At 34.5% G+C, this 21,277-nt stretch overlaps 1 protein-coding gene and 1 pseudogene across 1 annotated transcript; one reads left to right on the forward strand and one right to left on the reverse strand.

The window, feature by feature from the left end:
• The window catches only part of LOC141820309 (uncharacterized), a 43,778-nt pseudogene that overhangs the window by 14,315 nt on the left and 8,186 nt on the right, over positions 1 to 21,277 (reverse strand).
• LOC141820299 (uncharacterized) lies at positions 1,022 to 21,127 on the forward strand. The gene is made up of 16 exons (XM_074707589.1): positions 1,022 to 1,288; positions 1,397 to 1,482; positions 3,212 to 3,366; positions 3,447 to 3,511; positions 3,621 to 3,812; positions 3,896 to 3,950; positions 7,134 to 7,400; positions 7,516 to 7,649; positions 8,236 to 8,422; positions 8,538 to 8,597; positions 8,675 to 8,902; positions 10,738 to 10,996; positions 11,070 to 11,275; positions 13,376 to 13,426; positions 16,170 to 16,192; positions 20,772 to 21,127. The coding sequence occupies exons 1-16, from the start codon at positions 1,218 to 1,220 to the stop codon at positions 20,914 to 20,916; spliced, it is 2,184 nt and encodes a 727-aa protein (XP_074563690.1). The 5' UTR covers positions 1,022 to 1,217; the 3' UTR covers positions 20,917 to 21,127.

Here is a 21,277-nt window from a genome sequence, read left to right on the forward strand (position 1 = left end):
AATTAAGGAGAGATATATTGTGAGCTTTTTAATTTGATGGCAGAAAACAGAGGAGAGGAAAAGGAGGATATATTGTGATACAGGTTAATAAGGACGTACGTACATACGTACATGCAGGAAATTAACAGCTTGAAGCTTTCCCAGCCTTGAATTCCTGTTTTAATTGTTTGAGAGGTGGTGAGCAAATTATGGAGCTAGCTAGCCCACGAGTGCCAAAATAAAAAAAAATATATGTTAAATTTTTTCGTGGTGGTCAACTGTAACTTTCCAATTTACTCCTGATAGATGATTATGAGATTGTGGGACCGCTGTGATGATAAATCTCATCTTTTACAGAAAAAAAATAAATCATAATATATAAACAATAGTTCTTATCAACTTTTTAAGAAGGACAATGTTCGCAAATTTATTTGATGATCAATAACATATTTCTGTGGGATTAAATTCATCATCTCTAAAATTAATTGAGTCAAAAAAATTAAATACCTGATTTAATAAAAAATAATGATTAAGTTTCGGGATCATGGTAATTAGACTCTATTAAAAGATTTTATAAAATTTTGTGCTTTTGAAAAACAAAAATAAAAAAAGTAATCACATGAGAACCTTATTTATCTTAGGAAAAGATGACCCCTCGAGGTGAAAAAAAAATTAATAATATCATTTGCTACGTATAATAATATCTAAATATATAAAATTGTAGACAATTGCAGCAAAAAAAAATCTATTATCGATGAGATTCGGCTGCCAAAGGTATATTTCAATGAGGATAATTTTTTTATTTAAAATTTTATAAAAATAATTTAGTTTTTTTCGGTAAGAATTTTTTAAAAGAAAATTGATAGAAAATAATAAACATAGATGCAAAACGAAAATAATCCTCCCCACGAAAATAAGAGGAGACTGAACGCCCGCCTTCTCCGTCTTCCCCTTCCGCGCCCTCCGTCCTCGCCTCTTCCTTCCGCGATCATGTCCGAAACCCTAGAGAAGTAAGAAATCCTGGATTGGCTTCATGATCTCACATTACTCTAATCCTTGACTTGAAGATGGATCGGGAGAATTAATTGTTAATATGAGATCTGGGTGCAGAGATGAGGCATGCTAGGTTCTTTTGATCGCTTGCATTTCGGAGGATTAGATGCCTCACGGCCCTAACCCCATTGACCATCCTCTACAAGATTACGCGATCGCGTTGAGTCCTGTTCATCCCTCTCGACATGCTGGAGACCGTGCATGAGATCGCCATTTACATTCATCGCTTCCATAACCTCGATCTCTTTCAGCAGGGGTAATCCTCTAGTTCCTACTTCTTCTGTTTACATTCAACGGCAGGAGGAAAAAAAAAAGCGAGCTGGATCATCTTGGTTTTGAGTCAATTTTTTATTTGAAAAAGCAGATGGTATCAAATAAAGATAAGTGCGATGAGAGAAGATCCTACCCTGCATTCTTATGGGACTCCATCCAGAGTTATTCAATATGAAGGTACAATTTTGTTTTTAATTTTTTGTCAGAAAAGGAGACAGTCAGGCCCTACTTGTCTTGAGAAACTGTCCTTATAGTTTGTCCTCTAGATTCTTTAGAATTTTAGTTGTTTTTAGCATAACTTTCTTTTTTTTTGACAAGGCTTGTAATGGTTGAATGGTGCAGAACTTGTGTGTGTTTGAGAAAAACTTAGTGAATATTTTTTCCTAAAAGAGTTTGTATTCAGTTACAGTTTCTGATTGAGATGGAAGATATATATGTTCCCATTGATTTACCTCATGCTTTGCTGTGTCATTGTAATGGGAAAATTATGACAAATATAGAAGTCTACCAATCACTTATGTTGGCTTGAACCTTGATTAGGGATGTTGGCCGGCAAAGACCAAGATGATAGGAGCTTGGCTGAAGCAAGATCAGCGTTTGAGTAATCTCAGCTGAACTGCAAGAAGCTCAATTAAAGTGGAATAAGGTTGACCAAGGTGCATATAACTCAGTCAAGGTGAGAGTGATGCAACATAATAAGAGAGATTGAGTGTTGAAAGGTTTGTGGAGTAGGAATTTGAAATTAAGTGGTAAGAAGTGTAGAAAAATTACAGAAACTTAGGTATCACACCTAAGGGTTCCAGGCATCACACCGTAGGGAGATTGCATCACACAACCTAAAGAAAATTCTCAAAAACTCAATTTCTATTCCATGTCCCAGCAATACTAGGATCGTGATGTCAGTGTGGTAGAGGAGGTTGCATACCAAAACTCGCCTGCAATGTTAGTGTTATACAGAAAATAGCGAGCAACAAAAATAAAGAACACAACTAGAAAATCAAACCAAAGTGACACCAATAATTTACGTGATTCATAGCCCTCAGGTTGCCAACGACCTATGCACAAAATATCCACTATCTTTCTCCTCTTTAGTTAATCATCGGAGGTAAAGAAACCTCTTACAATTAGTCAATAATAAATTGAAAATACAAGTAGAATGAAAGATAATGAAGGTTTAAGAAGACTGAGTGTGGGCATGATTTTCAAATCAATTGTTGCTATTCTCTATTTATAGCCTTCAGGGTTGATTTGGCAATCATCAATCGACTGCTTGCTGCTCATTTATTGACGGATCTTTAAATCTTATCCACATCATATTGTTAATCTTTTAAAGATTAAACTAGGAAAAATAATTTCTGCTACCAAATTAAAGATAACTAACCAAACCCAATAATTACCAAACAACTTAAAATCAGAATTTGAAATTCAAAATATGAATCTTTTTCCTGCATCATATTTCCTCTGTACCATCAAACTGTTTAACTCTGTGGAGGAAAATTTCCACTGATTTTGCAGTTTGATATCCCTATAAAATTTTTCCACTGTTGGATATGAGGGGATCTGAAGGTTCATATGAATGGAAGTAGAAACAAACCCTTTAATCTTGCACACCAAAAAAAACTGACTTCAGTTTGCTTCATTGGAGTCATTTTAATGTTAACATCTACTTTTGGAGTACAGTTTAGAAAATGCAAACCAAATAGGTGGGTTTTCATTTGTACTTTCCATCAAATACTGCGACCTTAGTGATGTGTTTCAACATCTTATAGTATATCCTTAAAATTTTGATATTTACATATTTATAGTATATCCTTAAAGTCCTGATATTTATATACTCTTCTTTTCGCTACATTCTCTGTGAATATTTATGGGCATCACTTTTAACATCCTAAGTCAAACTGTACAGCCCCCGATATAGTACCAGACAGTATATTTCCTGTTTGGAGGATTGATGATACAGAGCACAGTTTCAGCACCCAGTCATTCATAGTTAAATATGCTAGACAGGATGTTCAATTATCCGTCATGGTGTCTTTTAACTTTCCAATAGGAAAAGATGAGGTTAGCCTCCTTTTTAACATGCACATTTTTAGGGAATATTTAATTTGTCAATACCATCATCTTTTACTTTTAATGTCCAGAGACCGCTAAACTCTGCAGTAGTTTTGAAGTTTGAACTTATGTATGCTCCATTGCTGGAAAATTGGTAAGCAAACATTTTTCACCCTATAAAAACTCTTCTGCGATTGATCACTTGATTTTTTGTTCTTGATGATTTTTATGACTATTTTTATCTTTTATCTTTTCTTCCACAGCCAAGAAATTCAAGCCCCTTGTGTTATGCTTCCAACTGCAGTCCATGAATTCAGAATCCCTCCTAAGGCACTTCTTGGTCTTCATGCATACTGTCCCGTTCATTTTGATGCTTTTAACTCGGTGCTTATTGATTTAAGTATCCATATTGTTTTCCTGAAATCTGCTACCAGCATACGCGAGAAGGTGCCAAGGTTTATAAAAGCCTCAATTTCTTTCTCTTTCCTTATTTGCTAAATTGACTAGTTTTCTTGACATTTGAGTTTTTATATATTAGCAAGTCTCCAAAGGTGGACACTCTTGCTCAAGAATGTTATGCTGAAGCTGATCAGGTAAGTGTTTTTGAAGTTTGAACAACAAATTCATATGTTCATGTGATCATTTGATTTTCTTGCAGATCATTATGTCCTAACTATTCCTATTAGCACAATTTTTCCTTAAATTCTACACTACTAGGTGGAAGTGCAACCCTTTATCTTTATTTCCTTGTATGCCAAATTTATCTTCACATTGTTTGTATTTATAGACTTTTCACTTGCTTATTTAGTTCTCTGTAAACTGCCAAATTATCTTTATTTCCTTGTATGCCAAATTTCTCTTTTTTTCTACTGGTATACAGATCAACGAGTATTTGTTTCTCAACTGTGTTGTCTCTGTATATCAATAGCATTAGTTAAGCTATAAGTGTACAAAATAAAATCTGGTATATCCAAGTTTGTGATGACTTGGGGTATGCCACCATGTATAAGGAGGTACCCCTCCTAGTGATAATTCACTAGAAAGCCATAACAGTAAGCATGACAGGAAAGGATAAAAAAAAAACTTGATATCAACATACGACTAAAAAGGCAATTATGCATTGTATTCATATGTCAAAGTAACATAACAGGGTTCCATTATAAGCAAGAATATCTCATATAAGAAATAAAATTGTTGTAAGAAAAATATAATTCGTATATATATGAAAAATACACTAAATCATGTGTAAATAAAATGCTAAAACAAATGTAAATGGATGAAATTATCTATTGACAAAATCCATTTTTATTTTCAGAACATATCTCTGAACAACTTTAACTCTAGCTGAAGTCGACTAGGACCCTAAATTCTTATCCTCCTACAAAAATGGAGGCTAAGTAAAACACAAAGTGAACATAAAATTATAGAAAACAGAGTGAACACAAAATTTCTAAGTAGGTGAACAGAAAAGACACATAAATTATAATTGATGTCTTTTTTTTTAAATTTAGCATAGATCATACATTAATTTTATTGTTTATTTGGTTGATCTTAAGTAAAACCCCTAAAATTAGGGATTGATGATGCATTTATGAAAAGCAAACTCAGTTTGAATTCTCCGTAATGTTTTGTGCATAAGTTTCTCTATGTACTTGAATTAGTGTGATTTTTGATGCTACAGAGAGCTAAGAGATAGGGTTTGATGCATACATCTCAAGGTGGTTTGGTTGTTTAAAGGTACAGAAACATACTGCAAGATGGTTTATGACTTAGATTCATCAAATGTTTTTCAAAGAAGACCCCCACTTAAGACCTAAAACCTTAAAAAATATCTGTAAAAGAGGAATTCAACAACAACTAAGGGGAGAATTCAATGTGGAGTTAGGCAAAGAAGTAGTGTGGAATTTGGCAAGGGATTGAATAAGTTTTTCAATTGACGAAACTTATCACAAAGAATTTATTTTACTTCTTTTTGTCAATGCAATCAGTTTTGATATTAGGCAAAAGGTTAAGTCAGAATATGTGCTTGATTAGTTTGTGACGAATACATGCAGGAGTAGGTCACAAACTATGATCGGATGCCCTTATAGATTAAGGGTGATCAGATAGTTAGCCAGAACAAGTCTCAGCAGGATGATCAGATACTTGGCAAAACAAAGTCCTAGCTGATGGAAGGATTGGCAAGGCAAAGAAGATTCCATATAAGGTCCTTCTAGTGGCTTGACAAATTTTATTTGTGCAACAATGAATGGAGTGAACATGTAATTATAGGGAATTGAGAGCTAGATTAGGCATGAACAAAGTTTTAGAATTGGCTTAGTCACCACTCTAGTCAACTAAATTGAAATTATCAGTCGAGATTGCTAAGTCAGCAGATGACCTGGAAATATTCTATTTGTTTTAAACATTCTGTTTTGTCATCCCTGGAAAAGCAGTTACTGATGATCACTTGAATCAACTGAAATAGCAGTTAATTTATTGTAATGAAACGATTAATTTGTTGTAACAGTAGATAAGAGTTGATAACAGTCGACTAATGATAGGAGTAGTCGATTGATCGAAGTTGGATGGCTATAATGAAATGGTTAATTTGTTATAATGAATGTTTCAAGAAGAAGGCAAGTGACTGATGGAGCAAACAGTTGATCAAAGTGATCGTTGGAGTGGTTACTCAATAGCGGCTAGCAGTTATCAGCTCATTGATGCTCAAAGACTAGTCAGTTGATGCAGGGCAGATTAGATGCTTTTAAAGACTTCTTGGGAGTTGTTGACTAAATTGAACTATCTTCAACTCCTCAAAAATTCACTAACTCGTCCCGACGTGTCTAAATTGAACTGCCCATGTTTACAAATTTATTTTGGCTCTAAAGTGGCAAAAACAAATTTAAATCGACCCCGGTTCAAATCCACGTGACTCTAATCATTACAACTACTCAATGAGTTTATTTCAAATCCAATTTGATTTCAACTTGATGCTAAAAATTTAATTTGTTTGTTTGATACAACTTATTTTGTCTGTGAGTTTGATTCAATTTGGTATTAGTGCCTTTTTGTACTACATTAATTTCTTATTATAGTGTTCTTGTATTACATCACCCTTCTATATACATTATGCAGTGACTCAACCGTATACCTTCTGGATGTTGTTTTTTTTTAAACTGTGGTTCCAACTTGCTCCCCTTATTCTATGCACTAATGAGATGGTGATTGATTGGACTTATTGATAGTGAATGTCCTGCCACATAAGGAACATTTTAAAATTCAAATATAAGATGTCTTTTGTATCACTCCTGTGCACCAATGAGTAGTGATTCAATGATTCATTGGATGGATACTAGGGATACCTCCCAATAAACGACATTCTTAAAATCCTTGATCTGATTCTCAAAATCAGATGGTGTTTCTGTTGCTTCTGTTCTTGATAATATCAATGAAGTAATTAAGAATTTGGCTACTTATCCTCCTGAATCTGCAGTTCATGCATACCTAGTGAAATTTAACTTGCTTTTTTTTTTTCAATCAATTATGTTGAATCAGACATTCAATTTGTATTTAATGATGTGTTATTCCTGAGCATTGCATGCAGATCTCTCTCACTTGTTGAATATTTTATTGCATATTTATGTTTATGAAGTTGATGAGATATCTTGATTATTATTCCATGCACTGATCTAGAAATTAGAACAACCTCATGCACAACTGAATTAACTTGATCTTATGCCTGTTACGTTGTCGACCTTTTGCACATGGCTAATTTTTTTTTTATGAAATGTCAGTTATTAGGTCATGGTTGGTGCTCAATAGCCATTGAGACTGTGAAGTCACTGTTTGTTTCTCGTGAGATGCTTTTGGAAGAAATGAAAAACTTGAGCAGCACAATAGGTCAACCAATTGATGATTTTCATGATGCTGACCTGAATCTTGGTAGATTTGAGTTTGTTGGTTCTTCATTGAAAACTGATTTATCTACCGGTGATGGGGGCCTTTATAGGTCAAAGATGGGTGTTGGACATTTGGCTGGGATGCTACAAAATATTTTGGAGGTAATTGTCAGCTTGTTCTTATGTAGTGAATTTCCTTGTGAATTTTGGTCATTTAACCAACAGAATTTATCATTTAAGGTTCGTTTTCAATTGATGCTTATAATTGATTATGCAGAAATCAGACAATACAGCTGATTTTGGAAATGATGCCAAGCTCTTCTCTCTGTCTAAGGAAGAACTGTTGAATGTATGTTTCACTTTGGGTAGCCATCTGTCTTTCCTATGGAGTACGTTTTTGAAATTCCATAGGTATGGGTTTTCTTCTCCTCGTGAGTTAATATAGTGAGTATTACATTCTGATCTTTGGAATGATTGTGGAGGTATGAATTTGATGATGTAAATGCCTTTCTGATAATGTTATTTGTTCACTTATGTAAGTAAGCAACATAGTTTCTTGAGTAATTTAAGGGATGAATTACAGAATATTGCATGTCCAGAATGAAATGATCCAACACATTTTTGGATTTGCATCTTTATAATTGTCATGAATATGTTGTTTGAAAATGCTCAGTGGTAAGTAAGATTTGAAAGTTACAATGCTGTTGAACAATAGTGGTGAACATGTGTAAACATCATTATTAGCAAAGATTATATCTGTGTGATACTTAACAGATTCTTGCTGCTAGATTTATAGCATGTAGAAAATAAGAAAAAATGTCAAATGGATAATTGGTAGTCTAAATTTATTTTGATCATTATATTATGAAGAAGCTAATCTTCACCTATTTATATTGCATATTGTTTGGAAATATGATGTGATATTACAATGGGTACTCTTGCAATTATGGTCGCTATGTTAAGTCAGTGAATAAGGTAGTTTTCTTTTGGCTCTTAGGAAAAATAGATTTTCCATACTTGAACATCTCCATGATACTTGGGCTCTGGGACGCAAGGCAGAATGGTCGATATGGATGGTTCATCTGAAAACTCAAGTTCCCCACCGTTACTTGAAAAGTGGAGCTGATGATTCTTCTCACCATAATGGACCTGGAAATGTCGGTCCAAGAAAGTCCAGTGATGAAGTATGTTAAACAATGTCAATTTAACTTTATCAGACTTGTATGACATGCAGATTATTTTGTAGAAATATTTTTTAACTACAAAGGAAAATAAGTTTTCCTTTTCCATTATGTGCAGCCAACTCAAATTGCAGTGGCACGTGCGGAACTTCAGCGGAAAAGTATCAACCAAATGAAAGTGAGATATCATAATTGTTTAATTGGTAATATGATAACTTTTACCTGAATTTTCTAAATTTCATAGGTCGTGTGCAGATCAATGGCCTATATATTCAAGACATGCACATTTTTCGTGATCCTTCACGAGTACCTGTTGTTCTTGTAGAACAGCATGCTATTAACTTTCCCAACAATTCATCACAGCTTTCTTTGGATCAGAATGATGCCACAATAATTGAGGAAGAAAATTTAGTGCCCAAGTTCAGCATGGGAAATAAGAGCAGCCATGTACTACATGCAGTTGTCTTTGTCCATGGTTTTCAGGTTTATCCTCCATTACATTGCCAGTTGATTCCTTGCATTCTTTTGATATTAACTAGCATCTGTAGTTCATGTTGATTTGAGTGAAATTTCCTCATAGTGGCCTAGATAGCCCCCACTACCTAGAGTCAACAAGGTATGTTACATATAAACCATTATTTATATAAACTTGTTTATATGACTCCCTCTCCCCCTCAAGACAGTTGGAATATATTGTAGAACCTAGCTTCCTAAAAATATACTCAACTAACTATATGTCTTTTAAAGATTTGGTCAATAGGTCCACTAGCAGATCATTAGAGTTGACAAATAAAGTAATGATTTCCTTTGTTTGCGCCTTCTATCTTATGATTTTACAATCAATGTATATGGTTTTGCACTCGTGAACACTTGGTCAACAACCTATGTGCGTAGTTGTTTGATTGTTACAATAAACCCTGTTGGTGTATACCCTATCTTAGTCATTAGCTGCTTAACCCAAATTAGTTCACATGTTGCTATTGTTGTGGGGATATACTCTACCTCCACATTTTATTTAGCAACCACAGTTTATTTCTCACTAGATTGCTTCTCAAGAATATACAATATCGAGATGTAAGATCTTCTATTTCTAGGATAGTTTATCCACTCTATATCAAAATAACCCAAAATCCAATGATGATCTCACTCATGAAATAAAGTATCTTTTCTCAGAGAATTTTTAAGTTATTGAAGAAGTCTACCATCCAATGTTCATGTCATGAGTTTTTTAAAAAGTGGCTGATCAAACTAATCGTGTAAATATGATGTCAGGTTGACTATGAGATAGGTTATTTTTCCTACCAGCCTTTTGTATATCCCTAGATAAATTAATGGCTTCTTCTATGGTCATATAGATTTGACATTAGAATCCGTAGGAATATCTACTTTTTTAGTCCATAGTATGCTCTTGAGTATACTCAAGTGCTTTTAAACTTCTATATTCAATTTCTCGAGAAAGATCAGATTAGCCTTTGCCAGTACCATTTCATCGAGGGTGATCTGTTTGACCAATTTTTACAACTAGGTAAAGGTTGTAACTGCATGCAACATTATCTCTAAAGTGCAGAAACTGAAATATGGCCTAACAGTAGTTACATTCTTATTACAGGCTTGGTTGTTGTTGTTGTATAGATCTATCTTGTGTAAATGGACAGTCTGCTAGGTTTAGTGCAGAATCTACTTTGCATTGATTTATTGGCAGAAAATCAAGAGTGACCTATTAATATTTTCTGCCTAAAATACCCTCTGCACTCCACCTTGGAACTGCTTTGTACAAAACAACGTGACCTTGAACTATTTTGATCAAAGCAGCTCCAACCTTGGAGCTTTGACCAAACTAGCTCTAAGGTGATTTTCCTATTTTTGGTTTTCCTTTCTTTGTTATCTTTTTTACTTTTGTTTCCTTTTCTTTTTTTAGTAATTAGATATTAAAAATAGAAAATAAAAAAAATAGGTTTTTTATTTCTTAGTATGATTTTCTATTCTATTATTTTTCCTTTTTCCTTTCCTTTTGTTTTGTTTTCCTTATTTTTCCTTTTTTTCTCTTCTAATTAGTATATTAAAAAACCAAAAAAATAAAAATAAAAAACCAGAAAATAAGCTGGAGTTGCTTTGACCAGAATAGCTCTAAGGTATATCACACAGGGTTGTTTTGGATAAAATTTTTTGAGTGGTACGCTGTTATGATAATTTTTAAAAAAGGGTGTCCTTTTGATGATATGTGATAAAAGGGTCACTCTTTTGATTTTTAGTCTAATTTATTTCTTCATAGATTCTAGCATGTCTGACTGTTTCTACCTACATTCATGTGACAACAGGGACACCATCTGGACTTACGACTTGTTCGGAATCAATGGCTTTTGCTAGATCCTAGAGCTGAATGTCTCATGTCAGAAGTTAATGAAGAGAAGACTACAGGAGATTTTAGAGAAATGGGCAACAGGTTAGCTACAGAAGTGATTCTCTTCCTTAGAAAGAAGATGGATAAGCTTTCAAGATATGGAGGCTGTAAAGGCATAAAGCTTAGTTTTGTTGGACATTCTATCGGAAACATTATCATAAGAAGTGCCTTAACACGTAACTTTCAAATAATTTTAAGTATTTTTTGTTCCATTAAATTTCTTTCCCTAATTCCTATGATCTTTTGCAGAGAGTATAATGGAACCATTTCTAAAGCACTTGCATACGTATATGTCTATATCGGGACCACATTTAGGGTACTTGTATAGCTCAAACTCTTTGTTCAATTCAGGAATGTGGCTTCTGAAGAAACTAAAGGGTGCCCAATGCATTCATCAACTGACCTCTACTGATGATCCAGATCTCCAGAATACCTTCTTTTACAAACTCTCTATGGTAAAATCAAACTACAATTATTAATATACCTTAAATTGCCGCATAATACAAAATTTATATACCTAGAAGTTGAAAATTTGGGTACAAGAGTAATTATTTTATTGAAGGTAATGGTTTGTTATTCTTATGCCATTCTGTTAGATGTCCTGTCCATAGTCAGTTGAAGAAGTAAAAAAGGAATTTCAATATGTGGTAGCTCTCCCTATTTCCAATATGAACTTTTGGTTATTCTAGTTTATTTTCACGATTTTTATGAGGAATTTTTAATAACAGATGCGTATATTCATTATGCATGTTTGGCGTTGTTGATCCAAAATGCATGATCTGCTCCATAGGGTATATTAACGAGTTCCCTAGTTTCCTAGATTTGTATTGCTTGTGAACATGGTAGCCATATAATTAGTTATATCTAGATGAGAAAGGATAAGTGTAGTCTAATCATGCCTCTGCGTTAGTGAAAGTGACACATTTTAGGTGCAACATGCTTTTGAAAACACAATTATCTTTAGCATGAAGTGAATGCATTAAAGGCATGGATTGAGGTGTTGAACTCTGCCTTGTAGAATTTACTCTTCCCATTGATAGACATGAGAAATGCTTTGGCATCGACATCGGAGCAGTGGTTTGTGAAAGAAACAGGAGAGAAAAGAGATGAGGGAAAGGAGAGGGGAGAAGATACTAGAGAGAGAAAGAGTATCTTAGGACAGATGACGAGTGTTATGGGCAAGCAAGAGGGTTCAAGGGAGGAGAGTGAGGAGTGTATGGAGGAAGAAAATAAAAGGGAAATAAATAATTTTTAACATTATAAAAATATCATTATTCTAATTAAATAAAATTGAATTAGACTATCCTATATATATATATACTTAAATTTTAATTTGATTTAGGTAAGTAGTTATTTAAAATAGAAAGTTTTAAATAGGATAAAATTTGGTATCTAGCATCAATATGTTTTTTTTCATATTCTAAATTTTGTGACATTGGGAGAGAACAAGGGAGTTTATGTAAATAAGCAACAAAAAATAGGATTCAACAAGATTATGTGGAGCTTCTCCTTCTCTTTTGGGTTTTTTTCTCAGCTTTGGTTCGAGTGTCAAGGAAATAGGTGCGCACTGAGATTCATTTTTTTATCTTTTAGAAATTTTATGATATAAAATTAATTACAAAATCCTAAATCTAATTTAAAACTAAAATATAATATTTTACATCCTAAAATTTGAACATCTGTCTATTTGTTGGCCACTCTAATAATTGTAGTCACTTAAAAAAAATGTTAAAACTAAATGACAAATTTGAACTGATTTATTGTAGCTAATAGTTCTATTTAGATTTGATCAAATAAAATATAATAAGAATGTGATATTTAATGCTTGATTTTTTTTTTCAAATTCTCTTGAATAAATTTCAAACAAAATTGCATAAACCTATAAAAATATATGTTCATTTCAAATAAAATTAAATTCTTAACAATGAAAATATCTTGGGTCTTCAAATATGAAATTGTTCCAATGTTGCAGAGTTCTAAAGTAAAGCATGCCCTCTTTCTACAGAACAGGCAACGCCTCATTTTTTTTCATTGCTCGTTTCATTATATTTGCAAAAGAATAGATTATAAGTGTAATTCATTATGAAATTGAACAGGTTTACAATTTATAACTGACTGAAGCTAAAAATTAGAATTATAATTCAATTAAATATGTGTAAAAACTATAACGACATAACATGATATGGTATTGGAACTGTATATTAGAAACTGAAACTTCAGCACAGCTTAAAGATTTAGAACCTTGCATTAAGATACTTGATAGGTTATGTTCACAACAGTTAAAGTGCATGGCTAGGCTTCAACTAAGGTCAGACATTTTAAGTATCATATTTATTTGTTCCAATGTGTCTTTCCTGCTCATGAAATAAATAATGAATGCAAATAATATTATAATTTTTTTTCTGTTAAGACTACTTATGTCTTTGTTTCATTGTGTGACTTTCCTGGTTCTCATATTGTTCATTATTTAATTGCTAATAGTTATAAATCTTTGTATCTTTTCTATCATTATTACACGAATTGAGTTTCATGAATGCTTTCTTATTCTTTTTCAGAAGAAGACACTGGAATATTTCAAGAACATCATCCTCCTGTCCTCCCCACAGGTACCATGTTTTAGCTCTATCTTCAAGAATTTTAAAGTTGAAGCCCATGGATACAAAGTTGTTCCTGATGCAAACTGTATTCTTTCCATGGCATTTGCTTGTGCTTTTAGTCTATCACAGGACATATTTTCATAAAGTTTAAGCAAAAGAATAGACCATTAGTTGTGTTTTCATTTTTTCCATAAATACTTATAATGATTAAACACAAGTTTATAAAAAGTGCATGTAGGTGGTATATAATCGGCACATTCATGGGTGCATACGAGTTGGCGTATGCAATTGGTATTAATTCTTTAAAAAGTATATACTAATAAAAATGACTAATGTATATACACAAAAAGTATATTAATAAATGCGTCCAATTCATATCCCTACATAAGATAAAAAAAACATTAATTATAAGGATAATATTAATCAACAATATTGAGTAAACGAGGTATGCAACTTCTCATACAAATCTACCTTGCTAGTAGCATCTGCAACTCAGATGAAGTGTTGAAAACTATGATTAAACATTCAAAAGATAATGTGGGTTCATTGTTCATTTTAAAGGTCTAAAAGATAAACCTATTTTATTTTGACAAAATCAAAACAAATAGCATTATCAAACATGTTAATTCACAGTTCCTGGAACTGATTCGTCTTATCTTTTTGTTAGAGAAAAAAGAACAAATGAAAATTGCATAACGTAATTGTGATTTCAATCTGGCTTAATTAGCATAATTGACTTTCAATTTTTACTCCTGCATGATCCCTAGTTTAATCAACGCATAAATATTGTTACTAATTGTTATGCATGATGATCATTCTTTTTTTATTTTCATTGGAAAAATTACCATTGTAAGCAAGCAGACAATTGCATGTTCTGAGTCAACTAATACCTATTTAAGAACCACAACAACAACCAAGCCTTTATCCCTAAGTGGGGTCATCTATATGAATCCTCCTACGCCATTAGGCTCGATCCCCTATTATATTTTCATCTATTTTTAAATAAATTTTATTCTGTCAAGGAATTGTAATCACTACAACAAAAACAGTCATAGACATCGGTGGAAAACCGATGTCTATGAGAAAATCGACTGATGTCTATGAAGGCGTTGTAAAAGGTCTGACATTTTAGACATCGTTTTTTAACCGATGTAATACAACTCAACGACATCGGTTTGTAACCGATGTAAAACCGATGTAATATCACTCAACGACATCGGTTTCGCAACGGTGTACAACCGATGTAATATATGTATCACAACGACATCGGAACTTGCAACGGTGTAAAACCGATGTAATATATGTTTAACATCAATTTAACAACGATTTTCGACCGATGTAATATCACTCAACGACATCGGTTTCGCAACGGTGTAAAACCGATGTAATATATGTTTAACATCAATTTAACAACGGTTTTCGACCGATGTAATATCACAACGACATCGGTTTCGCAACGGTGTAAGACCGATGTAATATATGTTTAACATCAATTTAACAACGGTTTTCGACCGATGTAATATCACAACGACATCAATTTGGCAACGGTGTAAAACCGATGTAATATATGTTTAACATCAATTTAACAACGATTTTCGACCGATGTAATATCACAACGACATCGGTTTGGCAACGGTGTAAAACCGATGTAATATCTGTTTAACATCAATTTTAACAACGGTTTTCGACCGATGTAATATCACTTATTTTTTTTATGATCGAGCAAGATGACAAAATTATCATAATATATAAATTCATCAAACAAATCACAAATACAAAAACATAGATATATTTAATCACCTCAATATTTACAAATAATCAAAAGTAACTAACAAAAATTATTCTTCTTGCAACATATTACATTGTTTTCATCCTCCTCAACGTTTACAAATAACCTTTTGACTGCTGTACTACAAATCCAAAAGGGAAAAGTAAACAAAATCTCCATATAGCATAGCAATGAATCATGAGCCACTCCATTCACCTCCAGTCCTGGTTGTACCACGTCTACCACCCATAGTCGATACACATACAAGTAATTCCTTATTGTGTGATAATCCAATGATTAGCGAGCAAACTCCAGACCTTTGGTGCCGATTTGAATTACAACAAATGCAGGTGTCATCTTCACCTTGAACATGATAGGGCCAGGATGTGTAAAGTATGGTATACTCACCAGATTGAGCAGGAAAGTGTTAAAATCGAGATGGACGGTAAGTCTCTAAATCAGGTTCTACTATACATCTGAAATATGGATGCAAGTGAAATTACATAGTTTATAGTTAAAGCACAAGGCATGATGCACAACACAAATGGACCGATAACTTACCAGCTTTTGCTTTATCATCAGCCTTCACTGTCAGAGCAGCAGCATCGTTTATAGTATGGCATGCTACTAGGCTGATATTTGCAGAAGATATGTCAGAAATACTATATATTCAATGAATGCAATGCTTAAAGGGGGAAACAATATCCATGGACAACATAAAATAATCCAATAAAGAAAATAAGGAATAATTTACCTGAAAATCGAAATGATCAATGATATAAATCATAGAGCCACCATCCTCACATGGTCTTATCAAATAACCACTGGGCAACATTTCTGACCTTACAAAATGTTCCAGGGGGGCATGCTTGGACCACCTAGCATGCTATTGAGAGATCTTTGACAGACCTTGTCAGATATAATTTAGATTGTGAAAGGGGAAAAACTTGTCAAGCATACATTGAAGTTGCTGGACTGTTGCAGATTGTGGCCAAACTAGGGATCAGGTGCTTACCACAAGACTGTTGTCTTCAAGAATTTTAGTATATCTTAGCAGCCAGAAGTCCTGAGCAGGTGCTAGAGTCGTTGGAGCATAGACCTTCATTCCAACCATTTTAGTTTGACAGAAAAATGTTGCCTACAATATTTAACATGCAGCGAACATGAAGTCTAGCAGACATGACAGTTTACCATCCTTCTTTTGCACAATATAATCATCCTGTCACGCATCAAAAAACATTAACTTTAAATATATACATATATCATATATGTACAAATTAAAAAGCAAATTATGTCTAATTTTTCTTACAATCTGATTCACTGTTTGCTTCAACGCATCGCCGACAAAGTCCCCTTCTTTATTGATTCGTCCTCTCTTCCAGAGAATGGCTCTGTTTATCTCCTCGTCATCACATAATTCACTGGACTGCAAGCAAAAGAACACACGAAGTCAACATGTATTTAACACCAATGAAAAAATCGACCATAAGTAGGAATTTAATGTTAACTAAATACTTACTATTTCTTGAGACAACCCTGCATATCCTTTTCGAGAAAGTCGGTGAGGGTATAAGTTTGCCTTGACTCTTTGACTTTGTAGTTCACTTTTTTTCTACACATTGATAGATGAATTATAACCACAATGAAGAAATTCACATAAATCAACTAAAGTTAAAAACAACAACATAAAAACTTACTATAAAGTCTTCAGACATCCGACTAATAACGAAACTACTCCAATCTTTAGGTGATATGCAATGCCCTTGAGGAACCTTGTTCAGAAGCTTCGGATTATTTCTATTTGGTCGGATGAATGTCCTGGTAAGGTGAGTTTTATACTGACGCCACTTTGCATTTGCAGATGTCAAACACCCATTCCTCCATTTAGGGTCCAATTTGTATGTCAACTACACACAAAAATTCTAAAGTAAATTACTAAAATATAAGAAAAAATTGTATCACATAAGTGTCATGTTACTTACATTGACGGATTCCCATATCATGTTCTTAACTTCATTCGGAACCTGCTTCCAAGAGTGGTAATTAATATTAACTTTTTCCCTAGCAAGGACACCAATAAAACTCTGCAGTTCACAAGCCTTTTGCCCCACTGGCTGTCCATACTCATTAAATTCCACACTCTGTTTATCTCCATGAATCCTCTGAACAGCAAGTTTATTCATTTGAGGACAGTACATCCTGACATGTTTCCATATGCTGGGAAATCATTAATTGTCCATAATAGGACAGCTCTAAGCAAGAATCTTTCTTCTCGGTGTGCATCATATGCTTCAACACCAACTTCCCATAATTCTTTTAAATCATCAATCAAAGGTGCCAAGTACACGTCAATATCATTTCCCGGCTGTTTAGGACCAGAAATCAACAACGTCAGCATCATATATTTTCTCTTTAAACACAACCATGGCGGAAGATTGTAGGTAATCATTATTACTGGCCAACAACTATATGTAGAAGTCATCAAACTATGCGGATTAATCCCATCAGCTGCTATGGCCAATCTTAGATTTCTCTTCTCAGAAGCAAAATCTGGCCAATTATGATCCACAAGTCTCCAACAAGGTGCATCAGCTGGATGTCGCATATAGGCATCACATACTCTTTTATCAGCATGCCAAGTTAACTCCTTAGATATTTCCTTACTCCGAAACATTCTTTGAAATCTAGGAATAGGAGGAAAGTACCATAAAATCTTTGCAGGGACTCCTTCAATTATCCTTGAATTCTTGGCCAACTTCCACCTTGACATCCCACAAGTAGGACAATGGGTAAAATCCTCGTACTCCTTCCAGTATAGGACACAATCATTAGGGCAAGCATGTATTTTCTTATAAGTCATCCCCATTGCACATAAGCTTTTCTTTGCATCATATAAAGATAAAGGCAATTCATTTCTAGCAGGAAGCATTTCTCCAAACAAGATAAGTAGGTCAGTAAAACTAGTATCACTCCAGCTGTATTTCGCCTTCAAGTTATATAACTGCACAATTGCAGATAACTTTGTAAATTTTGTACACCCAGGATACAGAGGTTTTTCAGCATCTTCAAGTAATTTTATAAATTGATCTGGATTCTGTGAACTTTCATATGCAGCGTGTACCATATCTACAGGTTCATCAGCAGCAAAATAGTTTTCACATTCTCCATATGCATCTTTCTCTTTCTTTAAATCCCCTAATATAGATTCTTCCCCATGCCATATCCATTTTTTGTATGTTAAGTCTATACCATTGCAGTACACATGTGCCCTTATGCTGTTAATATTATTGTTCCATAGATTTCCACATTTTGTACAAGGACAAGGTATACTAGTAGGATTAGCAGCATGTTGCAGCGCAAATTGCAAAAAATATTCCAATCCAACTTCAAATTCATGTGATAATCTATCCTTTGACATCCATGCTTTGTCCATTTTGTTGTACTGATGAATCAAAAATATCACATTGTTAACAAAAATCATTGCTCTCCAAATTGAGAATTGTTTATAGAATTTAACCAACTCGTATGTTTACAGCAACAATGCAGAAGAAATCAGATTTGCCTTCGAAGTCAAGTTTATACATTTTGTACATGCTACATATAATTTAAGGAGAATTGTTTCAATTATAAACTTAAGATGTGAAACTAGTTTAAAAGATCTATCATAATTTTTGCCAAAGAGATTTAAGCATGTAACAGGGTGGTTCAGACAAAAGCAACTTATATGTGAATATTAAGAGAAGCAAGTTTCTCCTACCCAGAAAAGAACATCCATTTGATTGAGACAACATTGTAAATGAAAAATAAAATGCCAGAAGACACCCAACTAATTATGAATTAGTGTTTATTTCATCTGATCACTATAAGACAAAAGCAAATATTATCAGTAATCAGTATATGTTTCTAGAGAATAGCAATCAATAACCACAAACACTTTTTTCCACAAGCCATAGTGAACTTACTCTTATTTCACACATCGTGTTAAAAGTTTGGTATTTACTCATGATCAAAGAAATGGTTAACTAGATCAGATTATACCTCAATTAAAATCCAAGAAAATGTAGGACCGATCTTGCCCTAGTTTCCCCTCAAGCTCTGGTCTTCTCCAAGCTGGCAGCAAGGGCGGAGGACTGAGGAAGGAAATCAACGGCGGTGGCTCCCCTATCTTCTCCCTGCGGCAGCAAACCGAAAAGGAAAGAATCTGGTTAAGGAAGGGGGAATAAGGCTTCAGCGTCGGTGCAGCAAGTCAGTCGAGGAAGAATCGGTGACAGTAGACGGTGGTGAAAGGCGAAAGGGATGCGGTGTTGGCTTGCTCTGTCGGCTACGGAGCTGACGAAGGCGAAGAAGCTTTGCGGCGGTTGCGGAGGGGAGGTGGGCCACTCGAAGAGATAGGAGGGGAGGTGTGGAAGTGGAGCCAAAGGTTGCGGAGGAAGCTTAGCGGCGGTGGAAGCGAAGCTTAGTGGAGACGAAGGTTGCGGAGGAAGCTTAGTGGAGACGAAGGTCCGGAGGAAGCGAAGCGGCGGAGATCTCCCGAACGTCGGTTGAGAAGGGGAGGGGAGGTTGAAGACGCGGCGGTGTCGTTGAAGTGTCGTTGAAGCGGCGGAGAAGATCGAAGATGCGGCAGTGAAAGGTGCGGCAGTGTCTAGGGTTAAGACAGAGACGAGACGTCGGGAGCGCGAAGAACAGAAAGGTGCGGCGCGACAAAAACCTAAAGGGCAGTGCGTGTTAAGTCGAGCGGCGGATGGGAAAAAGAAATAAGTTTTTTTTAAACTATTTATAGTTAATCATCAGTAGTCACCTACTACTAAGTAAAGTTAAGTAGAGTTTGGAAAGAGAACTAGAGTAGTAAATTAATATAATTACGGATAAGAATTGTTTGCGAATAAATGTTGTCGCACATAGACAACGGTTTAAAACCGTTGTTGTATCCTCAAAAAACTGTTGTCGTAGTCTCCAATCAACCTCTCAAAGACAACGAAAATAGACAACGGTTTTCAAACCGTTGTCGTAGTCTTCAAAAACCGTTGTTGAAAGCGCAAATAGACATCGGTTTTAAAATGTTGTTATAGCTTCCAAAACCGTTGTTGAAAGCGCAAATAGACAACAGTTTTCAAACCGTTGTCGTAGTCTTCAAAAACCGTTGTTGAAAGCGCACATAGACAACGGTTTAAAACCGTTGTTGTATTCTCAAAAAACTGTTGTCGTAGTCTCCAATCAACCTCTCAAAGACAACGAAAATATACAACGGTTTTAAATTGTTGTTATAGCTTCCAAAACCGTTGTTGAAAGCGCAAATAGACATCGGTTTTAAAATGTTGTTATAGCTTCCAAAACCGTTGTTGAAAGCGCAAATAGACAACGGTTTTTAAACCATTGTCGTAGTCTTCAAAAACCGTTGTTGAAAGCGCACATAGACATCGGTTTTTAAAACCGTTGTTGTAGCCTCCAAAAATCGTTGTCGTAGGTTCTAACCGATGTCTCAAAGACATCGGTTTTTGTTAAAACCGTTGTTAAAAAGTAAAAGACATCGGTTTTGACATAAAACCGATGTCTTTTGAGTGTTGTTAAAGACCGATTTTCTTGTAGTGAGCGGTGTGATGTGAATTTTGACACATCTTCTCAAGCCAAAAACTTGAATACATACATTGGCCGAGCCGCACACATAGAATTTCTCGAGTCTGACATATTTGCAAAATTCATCATGTGGTCCTTCCCGGAGTACTTTCTTTGACAAATTCTCCTCGTCGCTAACCATTTCCATGCAACTTACTGTTATCCTCCAACCTACAGGAGCATGTTGAAAATTATCTGGAGCCATTCCTTTTCCTCCCTTAATTACAATTGTTTGGGTCTTTCTAATAGATGTATTTGTCTTTATAGTTATGTCCACAATGTGACCTTATTCAGCAGATGTTTATATGCTGAAAAAATGTAGCACGGTCGGTTGCTGTGTTGATCAAATTTTCTGTACCTTACTCTCGATAACATTATTAAAACATCGGAACAAGCATAATTTTGTTGATTTGTCATTAATGGCAGAGCGAGCGGAACTCGGTGCTTTGAAACTATGGTGGAAATTGATGATAAACTTC

Source organism: Curcuma longa, unplaced genomic scaffold (assembly GCF_044706935.1).
Source record: "Curcuma longa cultivar G26 ecotype Majalengka, Jawa Barat unplaced genomic scaffold, ITB_CL_G26_1.1 utg3290_np1212_1714210_RagTag, whole genome shotgun sequence".
Taxonomy (NCBI): Eukaryota; Viridiplantae; Streptophyta; class Magnoliopsida; order Zingiberales; family Zingiberaceae; genus Curcuma; species Curcuma longa.